The following is an 18,772-nucleotide window of genomic DNA, read 5'->3' as shown; positions in this document are numbered from 1 at the left end:
TCCCTCATGCCATTCGCCCTTGACCCCTTCATTCTCGGTTATGTAGCATGTCTCGGCATCCAGTAGACGTTGGACATGGTGTGGGAAAAGAGCACATTGACTTCGTAACGAACCATCTCTCATTTGGGTGGCATTGATTTGCTGCTCTATCTATTGAGAGCATATGCTGACGTAATGACATTTCCGAAAGACCGTAATAACACCAGCAGATCCATGACCACCTGCATTTCATTCCCAGAACCCAGCAAGACACTAACTCCCAATTTATGCGAATGTGGAAGGTCGGGTAGCACTGAAGATCTTCTTGGTGCTGATGCGGGGGATGCGGTGGGGGAGAGGGAAGCTCAGGCCCTTGGTAGTGAGCTGGCGGATGTAGGGGCGCTTGATGTCCTCGGTCTTCTCGAGCTCAACGACGCGGAGGATCTAGTCATGGTCAGTACATAAACTCTGGACAGTTTTCCAGTCGAGCGAGCCAAAACGTACGTGGATGGATCGGAAACGAGATCGGTGACGGGCGGCCATGTCGGAGTACATGGACTCGACGGCAGCGCATCGGGACATCTCACGGTACTCCTTGTACATGTTGTGGGTGCCGGAGCGCGAGTCGTAACGGATCCAGATACCGAAGTTCTTGACCTTGAGAGGGTGCTTCTCGGCGATCTTGTTCATGGCAACGATCTCACCGTTGGCCTTCTTGACCTTCTTGAGCTTCATCAAGAAGTACCAGAAACGGGACTTGGCAACGACCTCATTGGGGGCAAAGATGCGCATGCGGTAGAGCTTGGGGGTGGGGTTGCTCTCGGTGGGCAGATGGCGGCCAATGACCTGGTACTCCTGAAGACGACCTGAGCGAGACACTGGCGTTAGTTATTTGAACACTTCAATATTCAACCAAAGCATCATATGACCAGACGCAGTCCCTCCCTGCTACCGAATCGTGCGTGCTGTCGATGTCGAAGCGTGAGGTAAACGAGTGGGCGTGTCTTGTCGGTGCTACAATCCTCCATTGCGCGCGCTGTTCCTTCTGCAGTGTACGTCGTAGCCGCAGCGGCTCGGGCGTTCAATGCCTATGCATCAGTTTTGCAAATGGAAGCATGCTGAGTCGGCTATACAAGCTGATGAGAGCAACGGACGTCGCAGCGGTTCGTCTGTCTGTCGGTAGGTTTGCTGAAATAATTGTTGTCGAAGTCGGGTTGGCGAGCACGCATTCAATATCCCACCTCTTTCCCCAGTCATATCTAGCATCGAGGAATAGAAATTCGCTTACCCATCTTGTGAAATGTTAGCGACCGAGTCTCGATGGAACAGAATCAAGGGTCAACTTACTGTGACGGTGTTTTGGTTAGTCGTCGTCGTTGCTGGCTGGTTGTGGAGGAAATTCCGGCTTTGGGGGAGTGTGACTTTTTCGGCCTGGGGGACAAAGATTGGATTTGTTCAGAATTTGAGCTTGTGTCCAACTAGGGTTTTTGCCAAAGGAAAATTAGGCAAGTGGCAGCTCGGCAAATTCCATTCTCTATCTGTGGCTTGTGGCTGAGCTCTTATCCACAGAGTGGGGTGTATCTGTGGCTGGTAGTTCGGCAAGGTGCTGCCCAAATGCCAAGACCACTAGGCGAATGGGGTGGATGTTGACCTTCCCCGATGTTTGTCACCAGCCAATCAACAATCTGCAGGTCCAGCACCTCAAAGAACATTAGCTCTCTCACTTAAGGCAACTACGCCTTTGAGACCACATACCTTGAAGAAACACAAAGATGCGGCTGCAATAAACGGGATTTCCACAAGCTCATTTTAATTCTCTATAGCAGTACGAGGATAGCCGGTATCTGGTTGAGCATACCAGCTCTCACGCCTCAGCCGATACAATCCTTGAAACTCTTCATTCATCATGGATAGCCTCATCAAGGAGTTCAAGACTGCCTACGCCGGTCAACTGGGCAATGACCTGGCCAAGACTCTCACGCCAGACGTCCCAAACAACGCCGCCCAGCTGATGTCTGTTTGGGAGAGCGGCAATTCCCAGACTATCAAAGACGACTTGAAGTTCCTGTTCGTGCGCGATAAGTCGGCGCGACTCAACATATCGTCAGACGAGGCTGTGGGATGGCAAGAAATATATTATTCCTACTGGAAAGCTCTCGGTGAGATTCTAGCTGTCGAGGGTTTGAGGAAGAGTCGGGTCAAGGTACGTGGCGGTTTCAACAAGGGGCTCAATTGCTAGCTCGATCCCCCACCAGAGCAACGAAGCATCATGGAGCCTCTCTGGTCGATTGACGAAACTGACATGTAGAACCTCGCTACAGACCTCATGGACCTCGGTGTACGAAGCTTGGAAGGAGCTTACGTCCCAGATAATACGCGGCTACACTAACCATGAGTTCGAGAACTGGACCATCCCATGCTTGTACGTTGCTGGCAAGTACATGCGTCTCTACGCCATGCGAGCAGATGCGGAGAGAGGAAACAATGGCGATGATATGGTTACCAATTTCCAGGATGATTTCGATCCAGAAACTGAGAAACACAAGTCGCTCGAGGATTGCGCCAGACAGCTTAACCGCATCTTCAACCTGTGTCTGAGCGATCGGTACGTGGCGCTGATTCCGCAAGGTGCTCATCTCTAACATCTCACAGAGCACCGTTGAGCGAGTCTCGTAAATGGGGCATCTACTACGCCATCAATCTACTCTTCAAAACTTACTTCAAGCTCAACTCGGCTGCCTTATCCAAGAACGTGCTCCGAGTGCTATCGGCTGGACGAGGAGACATGCCGGATTTCGAGAGCTTCCCAAAGTCACAGCAAGTGACCTTTAAGTACTATGAGGGTGTTTTGGCCTTCCTGGAGGAGAACTACGAGGAGGCCGAGAAGCATCTCACCCTCGCCTGGCTCTTATGTCATAAAGGCGCAACTCGGAATATGGAGTAAGCGTGATCTATCCGCCTAAGCACTGGCCGACTGATATTGACACTTGATAGACTCATCCTCACATACCTGATCCCGTGCCACCTCCTGACAACACATACGCTACCTAGCGCCAAATTGCTTGCTCCCTTCCCGAGGCTCCAAGCGCTGTTCTTGAAACTTGCGACAGCTATCAAGAAGGGTGATCTCCGTGGATTTCACCAAGCTCTCCAGGAAGGTGAGGAAGAGTTTGTCAAACGACGTATCTACCTTACCTTGGAACGCGGGCGCGATATTGCATTGCGTAATCTGCTGCGCAAGGTTTTCATAGCGGGAGGTTTCTTAGAGGGTGCTGAAGGGGAGGCACAAGTCCGAAGGACTCGAATCCCGGTCGCTGAATTCGCAGCGGCAATACGCATGAGCGGCGGGCAAGACATAGACACTGATGAGGTGGAATGTCTCCTAGCCAACATGATCTACAAGGTAAGCTCCCCTGCTTGGTTGTTGGATAACGCGCTAATTGTATGCAACTGCCGCAGAACCTCATGAAAGGATACATTGCTCACGAACGCGGCTTCGTGGTCTTGAGCAAGAACGGCGCGTTCCCTGGAACGGGGGTGTGAGTCACGGGGGTGTATACAGTACGGTGACTCCAAAGACGACAAGACTCTGACAATCTTATGAATACTCGAGTACGTGCTGCCAATTAGAGCGATGCGTCATGCAGAAAACGTGATACCTCGCCGGGCGGTCCCTTCCATGTTGAGGATATATGACACTGACGGTGCCGGAAGAGGTTATTGGGAGCAGTTCTTGGAACTATGAGGACATCTCTTTGAGTCCAGATGTAGCATATTGCTCATCAACTATACGGTATTCGGGTCTTGGTAAGTTGCGACCATGTCGCTGTGACTCTTACCAGTTCGTCTGGCGAATTAAAAGGAGGGCCAACGCCCCATCGAGCCGCATCGCATTGCGCAATACAAGGAAGGTATCTTGTGAGTAACTAGCTACCAACATAAAATAAGTATGCTCTGATTACATCTGGCGTGTTTGCATTTATCATTTCCGCGTTTGTCATTTGACTTTGATGTATTGTTTTCCATACATCTGCCTATGTGGTGCGGGTTGGATTTTGGCCAAGCGTGAGGCAGACAAACCGGTGTGTAGGCCGCTACGTCCTCTATTGCCTGTTTTTTTCCCTAAGCGAAATGCAACCCACCTTCTTGCTTGCTACAGTGGTGTCTTTCTCCCGTACCGTGACGGGAAGATGTGTAACGTGAAGTCTCCTTTGCCCGCTGTGTAACCCCTACCAACATTCACACCCGTTCCCTTTCTGCTTTTTCACGAAGACACTTGCCGCTTCTGCATGGGGTACACTTGCACACCGAACTGCTAGGCTTCCTAATTACCACGTAAATGGATACATCACGAAACGGGTTGCTTATTTCGTTCGGTAGGCGTGATTGCTCTCTTCTAGTTCTCTGCAGGTAGTCGACTCACTCACTCGATCCCTTCCCGTCTACATCGAAATATGTATTGACCAATGTGCATTCATATTGAACGGCGGGCAAGCATTAAAGTATCCCTGAATTACTGTGAGGTCACCGCCTGCCTATGTACTCCCCGAGAGGTACATCTTACTCACACGGTGACTCACGCCTAACGGCAAACCCCATGCACACGCCCATCCGCGTACGTACTGAAAGCTGACTACCTGTCTGCCTACCCGGGAGAGAGGGGTCCGAGTCCCACACGCGCTTTTAGTGCTATCGCCCCATACGTATCAGCAAGCACCATCTTGTGCACTAATGCAATCACTTTAACTTTTGTCTCATTTACTTTTCTACGGTCCGCCGGGATCATGGGCTTGCCCATTGGCGAATCAGGCCGCGAGTTCATATCTCGACCGTCAGAAGTGATAGGTCGCCCGGCTCTAGTGGCCACAAAGCATAATACAAGCAGCTTTGAACCCGCCAGACTTCAGGGGCTGTATGTGTCTTAGCCAGATTTGGGACACACTGCGAGGATGGGGAAAAGCAAAGCACTCCTCGCATCATCTGTTCTGTGTGGTCTTGGAGGGTTTGGTGAATATGTACAGAGAAGGTAGAACTCCATCTGTTGCTCTCTTGTTAATCTTTCTGGCCATGATCTAGCTAGTACGGATATCCGTAATTATCAGGGCGTGAAACACGATCAACGACAGTCGTGAATGGTAATTGTACAAAGGAACTCCTTCCGTAATATCCTCCCAAGGTATCTCGTCTCGTCAGTCTAGAAATCTCAATAATCATGCAATCAAACCCTCCAGGCTTTGCCTGTGAATATTGTTCCTAGTATCTTCACAGAAGATATCGTGTAGGAAATGTGTGCTCAGCTCGTACAGAAGTGCAAAAACGCCTCAAATGCTTTTTTCAGGGGTTTCTCCTCCATAAGCCTGCTCGCTCGTATACCACGCCGGGATACGGGAACAGAAACAACGACAACTGGGTAAAGCGCGGAAGTGACAATAAAATAGTACAGGAATGTCAATAGAAAAAAAGAAAGGAAGCCCACCAAATGGCTCGACCAAACACCGGTACGCCGTGAAGTGGTATTTGTATCGTCATCTTGCCACGTTCGAATCCCAAGTCTTGAGTGAAGAGAAATGAAACGAACATAAATCATTAGGTTTCGAGGAGATGATTAGACGCTGTAAAATGAGAAGTGTGTAAGAGCAAGATGGAAGGACGTGGTCGCAGCAAAGTAGCCATAGTGTGTGGCCTAGAAGAAGTGCTTGTTGCTGCGTGGGGTGTTCCTATGAGCCATATTAGAAACAAAAGGCGATGATCAAATAGCATGGAAACTTACGAAGTAGTGGAGATGTCATCAACATGGTTGCATAGGGCTACGAAGAGATCGAAGAAAAGCTGAGTCCCGCCATTATACATTTCAAGCTGCATGGTGCCACTGCGCTTGAACGTGCTGCGGCTCCGAATGATGAGGGCAAGGTAATGTGCCCTCAACTTGGAATCAGTGTCGGGCGTGTTGGCATAGGCATATCGAGCCGATGCCAGGATGGTGCTGCACTGAATACCGGATTCTATGAATAGTTGTTAGTATTTGAGCGAATAAGTGGACGATGGAGGAGAACCTACGGAGGCCTTGCTTTCGCAAAGAGATTCGCTTGAGTTCCTCGAGCCCGTATCTATCAGCAGTGCAATAGATGACAGTATCCTTGAGAAGGTCGCCATCGGTAGCATGGTGATAGACGGTGGACTCGCCGCGGCCATCATTCTCAAGCTGTTCAATCTCCCACGAGTTTCGCTTCTTGTTGTGGACCAAGCGAGGATAGTAGTCCCCTTTGTACATATACTCCAGGATGGACGAGAAGATTTCAGGCTCCTCATCAGCCAAGTAGATACGCTTGTTGTTCGCCGAGTCTGTATCCATGTACATGTCTGACAGGTGGCGCTGGAACCAAGGCGATGCACAAAGGACATCCTCGTGGGCGGCGAAGATGCGTTGATCTCTTCCGATAACGAGGGTGACAATGGAAGGTGTCAAGGTGCTGTGCGAATGAATGAATCAGACAACTGCGAATGAAAAAAAGAAGAAGGAAAATATCGATCATATCGAAATTGGCAAACTTACCTCGCGGGAGACATGGATGCATCATGAGTCGACGACATTGTTGCCGTCGTAGGACGGCGGCGTGGTTCATGACGGCTTTTGGAGACGCCAGCATGGCTCTTGTTGAAGGAGGTGCTGGATTTGCTGGCTTTGTGAGTTTTCGAAGAAGATCTGCTAGGCGGAGCCTCGTATCGCTTGCTGGTGCTGAACATCTTGGTGGTTTGTGGGAGGTGTCTCGGATTGATGTTACAAGTGGCGATTGAGTTTTCGAATTGCAGAAGTGTCAATCACGGAAGAGCGACCGCAGAGAAGGCAGATTGTCGGGGATGTCGTGGTTTAAATGATTGCGGTTTGGAGCATGCGAGCGACTTACACCGAAGAAATGATGGAATTACTGAGAAAGAGGGGGAAAAGAGATGTGTGACGACGAGTTCTTGTCTGCCTACCTGAGATGCCGAGGGCCTCGATAATTGGAAGGGAAGAATTTGATGGGTTGGATGCCTCTTAAGTACTCTCAGGCCCATACTGCTCACAGTGCAGCGACCGACTGCTCCTGTGTGAGGCCCCAAGGCAGTCGCGCTGGATAGTTGGGGGACGCGCTGCGCCGAAGTACGATACCTACACGACCTCACGTGAGAGGCTAGGCGAGTTCGGGTGTCTCGAGGCCCAGTGTTTTAATGGGCTACGCAGCCAAACGTAACCTAAAGCTCGCCTCCGGGAGGGATAAGTGTGCACTGTAGGTAGTGTCAAGGAGGCCATTGCAGGGACTCCAAGCCTTGGATAAGCCCTTGGCTCAGGGGCACGGCCCGGGATCATGCTGATAGTGTCGTTTGAAAAAGTCTTTGCTAAAGGCAGCAACAACAAAATAGATTGCTTGCCTGCCAAGTAACCACTGGAGTAACCGCTGGAATAGACTGTACTGTGCGTGCCTTGATTATTCCATTTCTTCCTGATTACGACAGGACAGTAGATGGAATAATATGCCAAACCTCCAGGTGCGATCAATTGAATAGATCTCAGCAGCCATTGCTTACGAGTTGCCGAGTCCAGTTGAGGGCATTGCATTGGTGGATGGCGTATCTGCAGATCTCGGACCCCTGCCTACGCCCCCGTGTCGCCCCGCTAGGCGAATTCACATCGCCCGCGGGCAATTGTTAGGTCTTTAGTGCTTACACCACTGTCAACCTCCTTTCAGAACACATTTGCTAACAGTTCCTGGCACATCGCGTTACCAACGATCCGACACTCGCTCGGCTGAAATGGGCTTGCGGCGGGGTTTGACCCTTGCTTCTGCTCAGTCTAGGTAGTAGGTGAGTTATGTAGTAATCACACCTGTTTGAACCGGGGATCGCTGTTTCCACGCATGGTTCTTCGTTTGCTTTTTAATGGCCACATACACCAACAACACCCCTTTGCTCCTTTGGTGAGTCACGCTTTCCGGGGCCCAAGGCTTCTCGAAGCCGGCCAGCGACGAACTCGCATTAGCATATGACTTACATACATGGCCCGCATTTCGCCGGAGATGAATTGCATTAATAGACAGTCCATAGACCTTCTAGCGCATCCACTCTTGTTACCAAACGTGTGTCAACTGCCAGTTCCATTCGCCTTATATGGTGTTTCCTATAGCGCTGTCAGACTCCACGCTTCTGGAATAATACTTTCCGTCAGTAATTATAAGACTACTTCATCCGATAAGCATTATTCTATCTGATGGAATAAACATTACACCAACGGCAACAGTACGTCATAATCTAGTGGGAGAAACACTTTACCAAAAGGAGATGGACACCGTCGTGAGACTCCGATCATGCCAGTGATCAATTCCGCTCTAAGGAGGATGTAATTGCCGGCACGAGTGGTGCTCATTGCAGCGTGAAATCGGGACTACAGAGACATTGTGCTTGCTTGATCACTATACTTGGACATGGTCCTACAGAAATGCGAGACACCAGACGTTATACGCGATCTATTGGCTCGAAACTATTTGCGGACGTTTTCTCTAGTGGTAACTATTCAACTATAGCGAGATGCGTGGATAGTATAAACGTACCCATTCCAGAGTGGAGATTCTAAGGAAGCAATTATTCGAGAGCCGGAGTAAAGGATAGCAAAAAAAAAGGGAGCGACCCGACGAGGGGTCGAAAAAAGTGACCGCAGAGGGAGTTGAACCCTCTTGCCTTTAAGTATAATATGAATAAGAATACTACCGCTAGGCTACACCGGCCCGGTCAAGAGAACTACATGTCAACAAGGATTATAGAGTCTGGCTGGTGCCTCTCTGCTTCTTGGGTTGGTGGGCGAGGAGGCATCTAAGGTTTGGTGATGCCATGGTTTTGCTGGCGGGTTACCAGTCCAGGACTGCGAGAGTTGCGGCTTGCAGCATACAGTGTGGCGCTTATCGCAGGTATACGCGGGTAGCTTTCTATCTCGCGTTATTGGGACACGGATATAATCTATGCTGGTACAAGAGATGGGCGGCGTGTGCGTACTTATACTTATAAGGGAGGCCCTCAATATAGTTCGTGATGCCCCTAGCGAACTTCATATGCCAATTCAGGAAGGGGGCTTACACTTGCTCACGGCAAGATGAAATGAGCATAGAGAACCAGTAAGGTCCTCCAGGGAGTCGATTACAATCAAATGACACACCTATCCTGCCTGTGACATCCGGTCACTTGGTAGATCCTACCAGGAACCCCTGGTTTCCTCACGTGGACCTGATGAAGCAAGGAGCATACTTCATACCCACGCGAGTACCTTTCGCGATAGTCCCAAAACTGGTGTAAATATGCCACAGCCTGTCTACATTTGAGCGCACACCAGACCAATTGAGGTAATGGCCTTGATGTGACCAGTGAGCATATCATCGTAGCTATCATGGCCAATTACCGATATATCGGGAGTGTGAATCTTCAGCAGGGGGTTTATTTATGTAAGTCAAGCTCGAGCCATGCTCTTGACGAGATTCTCTAGAACACATCGGGGTCTATATGCACCTCATATGCGTTTCGATGGACTTTTGGCAATTTGCAATAACCCCTTGATGGCGAGGGCGCTGCCCCCACCAGATTATGCTGCACTGTACATGCTGGTGATCACCTGGTGCTATTGGCATAACGTTTAATCCACTAACATAACATCCAATTGAATAAACTGGCATGTCGATTATTCACATACAGGAAGTACTATACTAAAAGCAGGGCTATCGCCATCAAATGGGGTACATATCAGTCTACAGCATATCCGTCACACAATGCTCCGAGCCCCTGTTGTTACGCATTGACGTTGGGGTGGGGATTTAATACATTTCTATTTCTAGTTCTATAATTATACACTTACATTTCCAACGACCCCCTCGCACCTCCCACAGAGCTGATCCTCCACCGGCGCGATGTACCTCCAACAGCGAGGGCACTTGGCATCCCTGGGCGGGAGGACCGTGGCTGTGCCCTTGACACCACCACCGATCTCGATCTCGTGCTCGTACTTCCAGGCGGCTTGGCCGTCGATAGCCGCGTTGACCTCGACCGAAGAGACCACGAACATCGCGTCCAGATCCTGTGCGTACCTGTCGAGCACCGTCTTCACCCCAGTGGCCTCGTCGGGCACGGTCAGGACGACGGAGCTCTGCAGCGACTGGCCCAGGACCTTGTCGGAGCGAGCCCGTTCGAGACCGGCCTTGATGGCGGCATGGACTGTCATGAGGACAGGGATGTCGTTGCGGACAGTGTCGAGGTCCAGAGTGAGACGGCTAGAGTCGACGAGTGGCTCGTTGTAGAGTTGTTGCAAGGGATGGAGAGCCGCACTGCCAGAAGTGTTTGGTTAGTCAACTGCCACGAACAATGAGGAGATCATTACTTACGCGTCCTGCTTGAGCCATTCCGGTCGGTGGTCCCAAGCTTCCTCTACCAACGAAGGCGTCATGGGCGCAAGCATGCGAAGGAACCCATTGAGGATGGGCTCGAGCACACCACCGCCGTCGCCGCAGTAAAGCCGATCCTTCAGAGCCTCGAGATAGAACGCCGAGAAGTCGTTGTTGACCCATCGGTTGATGGCATTGAAACCCTTGTAGAACTCGTGATTGCCGAACGCAACCTCGACTTCCCGCATGGTGTCCTGCAGCTGGACGATGGCAACATGGTCTGTGGCACTCAAAGGCGCCGATCGAGCCGATTGGTGCATGGAACCCAGGAGCATCTTGATGATGGTTCGGTACTTGACCAAAGCAGTATGAATAGCCGAAAGCACAGGGACGCTGACCACGACATCTCGAGTATAATCGCTGCTAGCAGCCCAGAGTCTGAGAGCGTCCGGGCCTAAAGCGTCATATTGAGGCGGTCCCTGGGCAGCCTTGCCCTTGAGCTTCATGGGGGGCAACAAGGTGCCGTTCATGACCTGATGCGGCTCCATGATATTCCCTAGCGACTTGGACATCTTTTTACCTTCTTGATCCAATGTGAATCCGTGCGTGATCAACTGTTTGAAAGGGGCCCCTTTTACGAAGTCTGGGCCTTCAACCGCGCCAGCAGCAATACGTGTGAGAAGACTGGATTGGAACCAACCCCGATGCTGGTCAGAGCCTTCTAGGCAAACATCAGATCGACCAGGCATCATGCTCCAGCTACTGCCGCTATCGAACCACACATCCATCGTGTCGGTACCGCGGCTGTACCCTCGGCCATGCAGGTCCGCCGGGATCCAAGCAGGATCATCCAAAGCGTCCATATACCAGGCATTAATACCACGCTCTTGGATGACGGCTATAATATGCCCGACAATATCTTCACTGACAATCGCAGCGCCGTTGCTGTCGTAGAGGGCTGGAATCGGCACACCCCAAGCACGCTGCCGCGAGATACACCATTCACTCCTCCCCTTGACGAAGCTGAACAAGCGGTTCTTGCCTGACTCTGGCACGAAACGCACACTCTCCAAAGCAGCTAGCGCCTCATCCTTGATGGACGCAACGTCGGCGAACCATTGTTCTGTGGCCCTGATAACGACGGGTCGCTTCGTCCGCCAGTCGTACGGATACTTGTGCTGGTATTTCTCTGATGCCAGAACATCCTGGCCCAACAAATCAATGACCGCTTGACTGGCACCATCGATGACCGAGGGGGCCGATGTCAACCTCGAGGGGTCGTCGGGGTACGCCTCCTGTGTGAAGATTCCCTCGTTGTTGATCGGAGCAGTGATGGGCAAGCCGAGTCCCCGGCAAACTTCGTAATCGTCAAAACCATGACCCGGCGCCAAGTGGACAAGACCGGTTCCTGAATCTGCCGAGACGAAATCGGCGTGTATTATGGGCTGGGGTTTTCCCGACTTCCCTTGCGCCGGGTTCGTGTATTTCAGACCGTTCAGCTGGCGGCCTTGAATTGCCACTGAGCTGACCTTGCCTGGTATCTTGGCCAAGAAGGACTCGACCCGGCTGGCAGCTACTAGGTAAGCCACACCATCATTCTCAACGATGACATACTCGAGGTCGTCGTGCACGGCGATGGCCTGATTGGCCGGCAATGTCCATGGGGTGGTGGTCCATATGACTGCGTACAAGCGTGTCGCCGGCGGGACAGACTCCGCAAGCGAAGCGAGAGGCGAATGGGTTCTCCAAGACTCATCGACGGGAAACCGCACCCAAGCGGCGTTCGAGACATGGTCATCCCTGTACTCCAGCTCGGCCTCGGCGAGAGCGCTCTTGGAAGACGGGGACCAGTAGACGGGCTTATACCTCCGGTAGATCAGGCCTTTCTTGACCATCTTCTGGAACAGCCGCAGCTGCCTGATCTCGTAGGCCGCGTCCATGGTGGTCCACCGCCGGTCCCAGTCGCCCATGACGCCGAACGAGCGGAAGGCCTTCATCTGCTTGACGACCGTGTTCGTCGCCAGGTTCCGCGCCACCTTGCGGGTCTCGATCGGCGACAGATGCTTCCCGTCGGACTTCTCGATCGCTTTCAGTTCGATGGGCAGCCCATGGCAATCCCAGCCCGGGACATAGTCGACCTGGCGGCCCTGCTGGACCTGGACACGAATGATCATGTCCTTCAGGATTTTGTTCAGGGCATGGCCGACGTGGAGGTCGCCGTTGGCGTACGGGGGGCCATCATGGAGTATGAACTGGTTATCCGCGGGTCGGTTCGACTTCTGCCACTCGTAGTAGTCGTCGGCAGATCTTTTGACATACTGCTCCTTGAGCTGGGGCAGAGGTCTCGCTCTAGGCAGGCAAAAACGGTTCAGTCAGAACGAACGTGGGAAGTTATTTCACAGAGGGTCGCGTACGGAAAGGTGGACTTTGGCAGCCGCAGGGTTGCCGTCCATTTCTTTGCCATGACTACGCCGGGCTCATGACGAGAACACCCGGTATACAATTCGGTTCTATCAGTCGCGTCACGCGCGCAGCTTAATCGTTTCCAGAGCTTCTGGGCAAAAGCTCGTTTCTCAATTGACTTTGTGCCCGCAAATCGGATTTCTTGCAGCTCAAGCCAAAAAATAGCGGAATTGGACCGTGGGGGGGAGCTAATATGACCCAATCAGAGGGCAGAATGGGATAGGCTAGCGACATGTAAGCATGCAAGGCTACAACTCCCCTGATACCCGTCATCGACAATGACGAGGTATGGTTGAAATATAGCCACGAAACACCATATCTCATCTTGCGAGTCTGTTATGAGAGCGGCTCATAGTTCATAATGGCGCCAATCCGGCGGTATCTTCGCATCACCAAGTACTCGGTCATCGAATGCCGCATCTACCTGGACAACCCGGCTCTTGCCCAGAGCTGGCTTCTCAACCCGCGGAAACCAGTCCTGCCCAGGGTGATTGAGAGCGTACGCCCGCTCGTCCTGCCCAAGCTCCGCGAGGAGAGAGAGCGCAGCCGCAACAAGCGCAGTACCAAAAAGAAGGCTATCAAGGATCTCGTGGTCGAAGGTAAGTCCGTGTTGGGACATGCAAGTCATGCATGCTTTCCCGTTCCCGCTTTCCCAAAAGTCACTGTCTATCAGAGCTTCGCAGCTCGCGATGTACAGTACATTGGTGAGGGTTTTCGGCCCCCAGTGGCAGTTGTGTTGTTACACGCCCCCAATGGGATCTGCAAGTGAGGAGAACCTGGGCTACTGCACTCCAACGCGGGACAGCGAATACGATGATGTAAAGTTGGAGATGCATATGTACGTTATTCCCAGTTTAACTGACCATATCCCGGGGTTGTGGGGTACCACTACAGATGACTTTGAGGTGTCCATCTTCCTCACCGAAACCACCACGCGCCATTCGCTGGTGACGAAACACAAACATTTCCACGATACGACGCAGACCAAGCTGACGTCCAACTCGGGGCGCCTCGTGGGCGCTACACACGAAGCGCCCCTCGACGTGGACATGCATGCAGCGTCGGGGGCCATCACCATCCGGCGCGAAGAGAGCGACGACGATCTGCCGCTGGAGGCGGTCCCCTTGGCCCCCGCGTCTGCTGCGGATGGTGGTGGTGGTGCTGCGGCAGCGGCGGCGGCTAGGAGCCGACCCAAGCGGGCGCGGAGAAATACGGCAGATGCGGAAGCCGAGGACGAGGCCCAGCAGCAGGGGGGCGAAAGCGACTTTGAGGTTATCCCCTCGTCGGACGAGGACGGGGATGATGCATACAACGAGGGGGGCGGCCTGGCGCGATCAACAACCAGTGGCCAGCCCCCTGCCAAGCGACGCAAGGAGGCTGCCGCGGCAGATGAAGGGGATGCTACTGCGGACGGGGATGACAAAAAGAAACTGGCCATGGACATCTCGTATGAGGGCTTTTCCATCTACGGGCGAGTACTCTGCCTGGTCGTTAAGCGCCGCGACCAGAGCAATGCAACGGGAAGCGGTGGGGGCGGAGCGATCGGCAAGGGTAAACAGGGCGGCGGTTCAGCCATGATGGAGAACTTTATCATTTCGACCCAGGTCCCCGCCGGAGCCGAAGCAGAAGCTACTACTACATCGTGATCTCTGGCATGGGAATTTCATGACGCCTGCATGCGTTTGCTACAACCTACATACATACCTACTACTACTGCTGGAAATGCAAGTGTCGTACTATGTCGTTATTGCCCCTAATTAACATCCATAAAAGAGCGGCCCCAACGAGATCATGAATTCCCTGTTCAATACTTTTTCAGCTGATTTGTCAGTGGCTTGCGAATCTGGAAATGTTGTGCATGGGGATGATATGGGAAAAGGTCCAAGCCACCGGATTCGCCAATCAAGAGACGAGATAATTATACGTCGTGTGGACCAAGCAGCTCATGTGGGGATCACAGGTCACACGGGGCGTCACACAGCCTGTCACACACCAAAATACAACCAAGATCCCAAGCAATACATCAAGCTAGACGACCCTTGGGTGGAGTGTGATAGAGAGAGTGTGGGGAAGTAGTTCATTCCTTCCCGTCATCGTCACACCCCAAACATGCTGTTATTGTTGTACATGGCCGCATGCCGAGCAGGCCTCCCTCCTGCAAGGCCTGGGCGGGCTGCAGTTGGTTTGCAAGTCGTCGTCGATCTGTTTCATCAGCATTGAGCCGATGCGTTGCCCACCGCCTCCTCCCCCCAATATTAGATTACCATACATTTAGATTGATATCTGTTGGCCAAGCCGCACGAGCTGAGCAGGCTTACGGGTGCATACTACATACAAGACTATTGATATAGGTGCTACCTCAACTCGCCTACACATAGCCCCCCCTCAATCGCCAATGCTGACGGGAATAGATAAGTGGCATCCCTACATCATTCGATAGCCTGCCCATTCGGCAGGGATTTGGTATCATTACCATCCCGCAATGTTTGCTTGGTGTATGAGCTGTACGTGTCCAATGGCTGCAATCATATGATACCCCGGCGTCGATCAGCGCAAAATGAAACAACAACTCCACGCTATTTGCGCTCAGCAGAAAGTACGGTAGCAATTACCTGCTGCCTGGCTGCCGACCCCTCCGGCTTTGCATCTTGCACGGAGAAACAGGTCCTCGGCCGGCATGCCGGTTGAGACCCCTTCCCCCCTGCTGGCCTGATCACGCGGCCATCAAAACGACTGGCATTATTTCATTACTTGTATCATGATTCATCACGCTAAATGCAGAAGCCCATGCAGTTGGCTCTTTCCATCGCGAGATACCCATCCATGCTTTGACCGAAAGTAAACGAAGTAGGGGTGGTATCGGTTACGTGGACACTTTGTTGTTTATACGGTACAACAATCATCAGGTTATGCTTTGTTGTCTCTTCCCGATACGTCTCAATGATCGCCAAATCCTGCGCCATCGGATGTCTCGCAGACTAACCAGCTGTTTGGGACTGGATGGCTCGCGAGTTACTTGCCGAAATGCTGGCGAGACGGGAAGTCCTGGACCCTTGACTGCTTCCCTAATTAGTTGTCCACAATCCCGGTAAGCACGCCTTCTCAGATAAGAAGAGCTTGGAATTGCCAATAAATGTAAGCAAAGGGCTGCATGGGGCTAAACAACCAAAGCACGGCCCACGCCTGGACTTCCTTTTTGGCGGAAACCGGGCAGGCGATAGAGCTAGAAGCCGGGCTAGTTGAAGTGAATGTAGAGAACATGCTGCAGCCATGAGGTAGCAAGCAAGTGGCTGCCTTTGATCGCTGTGTCTTACCTGCAAGCCGGTGCCTTGGGCCTGTGGAGCTGACAGAGCCATACGATGGAAGGCTTCTGGATTTCTTTAGTGCTTCGGAAAACCGAGACCGAGGTGTTGAGCAGGCCCAAAAAGCACTTCAGGGATGTTGCCCCTCAATCACGGAGCTGTCTCCAGCCAGTGGTGCTAAGATCATGCGTGATTGGCTGTTGATAGGCCGTTCTGGGCGCAGACGTCAGCCGAGATGGTTGTGACTGTGTCTTGATTTTGCGAGCGAAGAGCCCGGAGCCTGTCCTGGCGCCTTGATAGGGAGATCACGACCTTCAGCCAAAAGATATGAGAGAGGTACACCATTGGCTGCCACGCCCAAGACAGCCACTTGCTTCTTTTTTTTCCCATGGGGAACTAGCCCAAGGGGGGCACGGCAGGTCGTTCTGATGCTGGTAGCATCCGAAACAATGCTGACCGCCGATTTGGTGTGGTGGGATGTGGCCTTAGGTAATTTACACCCGGCTCACTGGGTCATGTCTGAACGGATTGCCAGAATAGTCCAACCCAGGCGGCGGCGTTGCAAGGGTTTATCCCGAAAAGTGCAGCCAGCCGCTGCTCCACGTGGGAGCAACTGGTAGGTAGCACGGCACAAGCAGATTATGATCTGGTGGTAAAGATGCGTGCCTTGCTTTTGCCGATCTCCGTCAACAATGCTGGCCATTGGATGAGCAGCGCATGGCAGCAGGACTCTCCCACCAAGCAACCTGGAAGTATGTAAGTTGCTGAGCAAGCTCGACATGGAGCCGATCACCGAGATATCCGCCTGAATACGACGTCTCGGAAGGCTCGTCAAGGCCGGTATCAAGGCATGATATCAGACATGCCCGGTTTATTAGCTTCTTCTATTCTGGATATGTCGGGCGTACGGCATGCGCGGAAATCAGTGTCAATATTCTCTCGTGGGGAGCTTGCTTCATGTACCATAGTCGAACCACTTTCAAATTTGGTATGACGGCGTAAAACCGATTACAAATTGCGCTGGTCGTACGGAGTACCAGAAGAAAAACACCAAGGATTGCCTGCCGTCAGCTGACAGGACGGCCGGGGTAGAGGCGCTACCTTAATACGAGTACAACACTACAGAGATGACTCATTCTCAGCACGTCGTACGGACGAATCAGAAACAACGTGCCTGGCTAGCACATCATAAATGTACACGCATTTTGCTGGCAGCTGACCACCACCCAGCAGGCCGGCTATAAAGGCACAATATATATACCTCTCTTGGCTGAAAGCGGTTGCCTAAAACGATATTGCAGGCTTATGGGGACACGCCAGCTTGTGACGGCAAGCTGGCAGTCGTATTTGTAACTTGAGTAAAACCGATTACCTACGGCATGCCGTGGTTGCCATCGCAGGAGCAGGTCGATGGCCCCGCTGAGGAGCCGAGATTCCCGGCTTATCAGATAATCATGTGTAGGTGGTGACTGTCATAACGAGCGGTGACGATATCGACTCCTGGGTCATCGGAAAACTCCAGGTTAACTAAGGTTTGAAGTGGGTAACAACATCAGATGAAGATTGAGGCTCCGAAAGCCAGGTGCGGTTACACTGCTCCATAACAGACGAGAGGATGACCAAGTTTGAAATCTGCCAGGTTTTCAGTTCCACCTTGGGGGAGACAGCCAGCCCACTAGCTAGGAGTAGGTGTCAGAGCTCAACTACCGAAAGGAGTTGGTGGTTGGGGAGACCGGTTGGGGTTGTTGCTGGGTGAGAGGTAGGCATCGTCCAATTTGTACTGTACATACCTCACACAGTAGGGCTGGGCTGGGCTGGGCTGTCAGGACATCAGATGAAGGCCGCGCAGCAGGGCCAGCAGCCAGCCAGGAGAGAACGACTCAGTTACGAGAAGGTTCACCTACTTTTCGTTTCGACGATCCGGTCCAGGGGCAGTGCACTCCTGACGCAAACGACAAACGACTCGCTGAACCCTTCATCCTGTATCGCATTGAGCACTTTATTTCCATGGCGGCTTGTGTATGTGAGAGCGATATTGATAATTCGGGGGTATTCAGGGGAATTATTATGAACGAACAAGCACAGGCTCAGGACAGAACAGGAGACGTTGGGATGAAACAATGGGGACATTCGCTTGTGCCGATAGCTCGACATCGTTCCCTAGTCGAGACTCAGGAACCGTTCAAACTCCAAAGCCGTTGCAGGAATATTAGCGAGATGGGTCCGTGTATGGAAACCTTCCAGAAGGTTTCCAGCCTTCCACCCTGCGTGTCTGAAATTCTCTCCTGCCTTCTTTTTTTCGATCTGCTCCGCAGCGCCCGTGCTTCATCTCAGAAAAGTGGCGCATGTACTCCTGATGGTGGCAAATGGGTTGAGCACTAGCCTCTGCTGCTAAACCACAAATGATCTGCCAGCTCGGCGCATTTGTGCGCTGGAACCGTCTCCACGAGCATTGCTGTTTGAGCTTGCCGACTCCACCGCAATTTACCACAACCGCCGCATTTAGTATGTATTCCACACGCTTGTGCAGGATTGACATCTGGCGCTTGGACATGGCTTGCCTGTTATGTAGTTGATCTTGGGGTTTTCTGCCCTCTCTCGCTCTCTTTTTCCTTGCTTTTCGTTTGTTGG

The 18,772-nt window shown here is 52.2% G+C and overlaps 5 protein-coding genes across 5 annotated transcripts; 2 read left to right on the top strand and 3 right to left on the bottom strand.

Moving 5' to 3' along the window:
* Nucleotides 1-264: 264 nt before the first annotated feature.
* Nucleotides 265-1,271, bottom strand: PG985_012500 (60S ribosomal protein eL20; the record flags this gene model as incomplete). The annotated part of the gene is made up of 3 exons (XM_066832266.1): nucleotides 265-423; nucleotides 484-845; nucleotides 1,268-1,271. 3 exons carry the CDS (start codon nucleotides 1,269-1,271, stop codon nucleotides 265-267), a joined length of 525 nt encoding a protein of 174 aa, XP_066680316.1.
* Nucleotides 1,272-1,885: 614 nt separating this feature from the next.
* On the top strand, nucleotides 1,886-3,522 carry PG985_012499 (uncharacterized protein; the record flags this gene model as incomplete). Its single annotated transcript, XM_066832265.1, has 5 exons — nucleotides 1,886-2,182; nucleotides 2,301-2,584; nucleotides 2,632-2,919; nucleotides 2,974-3,382; nucleotides 3,439-3,522. The coding sequence occupies 5 exons, from the start codon at nucleotides 1,886-1,888 to the stop codon at nucleotides 3,520-3,522; spliced, it is 1,362 nt and encodes a 453-aa protein (XP_066680315.1).
* Nucleotides 3,523-5,745: 2,223 nt separating this feature from the next.
* PG985_012498 (uncharacterized protein) lies at nucleotides 5,746-6,723 on the bottom strand (the record flags this gene model as incomplete). Its single annotated transcript, XM_066832264.1, has 3 exons — nucleotides 5,746-5,981; nucleotides 6,037-6,449; nucleotides 6,533-6,723. 3 exons carry the CDS (start codon nucleotides 6,721-6,723, stop codon nucleotides 5,746-5,748), a joined length of 840 nt encoding a protein of 279 aa, XP_066680314.1.
* Nucleotides 6,724-9,841: 3,118 nt separating this feature from the next.
* On the bottom strand, nucleotides 9,842-12,840 carry PG985_012497 (uncharacterized protein; the record flags this gene model as incomplete). The annotated part of the gene is made up of 3 exons (XM_066832263.1): nucleotides 9,842-10,319; nucleotides 10,377-12,725; nucleotides 12,791-12,840. 3 exons carry the CDS (start codon nucleotides 12,838-12,840, stop codon nucleotides 9,842-9,844), a joined length of 2,877 nt encoding a protein of 958 aa, XP_066680313.1.
* Nucleotides 12,841-13,200: 360 nt separating this feature from the next.
* Nucleotides 13,201-14,485, top strand: PG985_012496 (uncharacterized protein; the record flags this gene model as incomplete). Its single annotated transcript, XM_066832262.1, has 2 exons — nucleotides 13,201-13,438; nucleotides 13,734-14,485. The coding sequence occupies 2 exons, from the start codon at nucleotides 13,201-13,203 to the stop codon at nucleotides 14,483-14,485; spliced, it is 990 nt and encodes a 329-aa protein (XP_066680312.1).
* Nucleotides 14,486-18,772: the final 4,287 nt, after the last annotated feature.

This window comes from Apiospora marii (assembly GCF_038362585.1).
Source record: "Apiospora marii strain CBS 49790 chromosome Unknown utg000009l_segment0_segment0, whole genome shotgun sequence".
Taxonomy (NCBI): domain Eukaryota; kingdom Fungi; phylum Ascomycota; class Sordariomycetes; order Amphisphaeriales; family Apiosporaceae; genus Apiospora; species Apiospora marii.
Note: the sequence above shows the minus strand (reverse complement) of the source record. Positions and strands in the feature narration are given on the sequence as shown.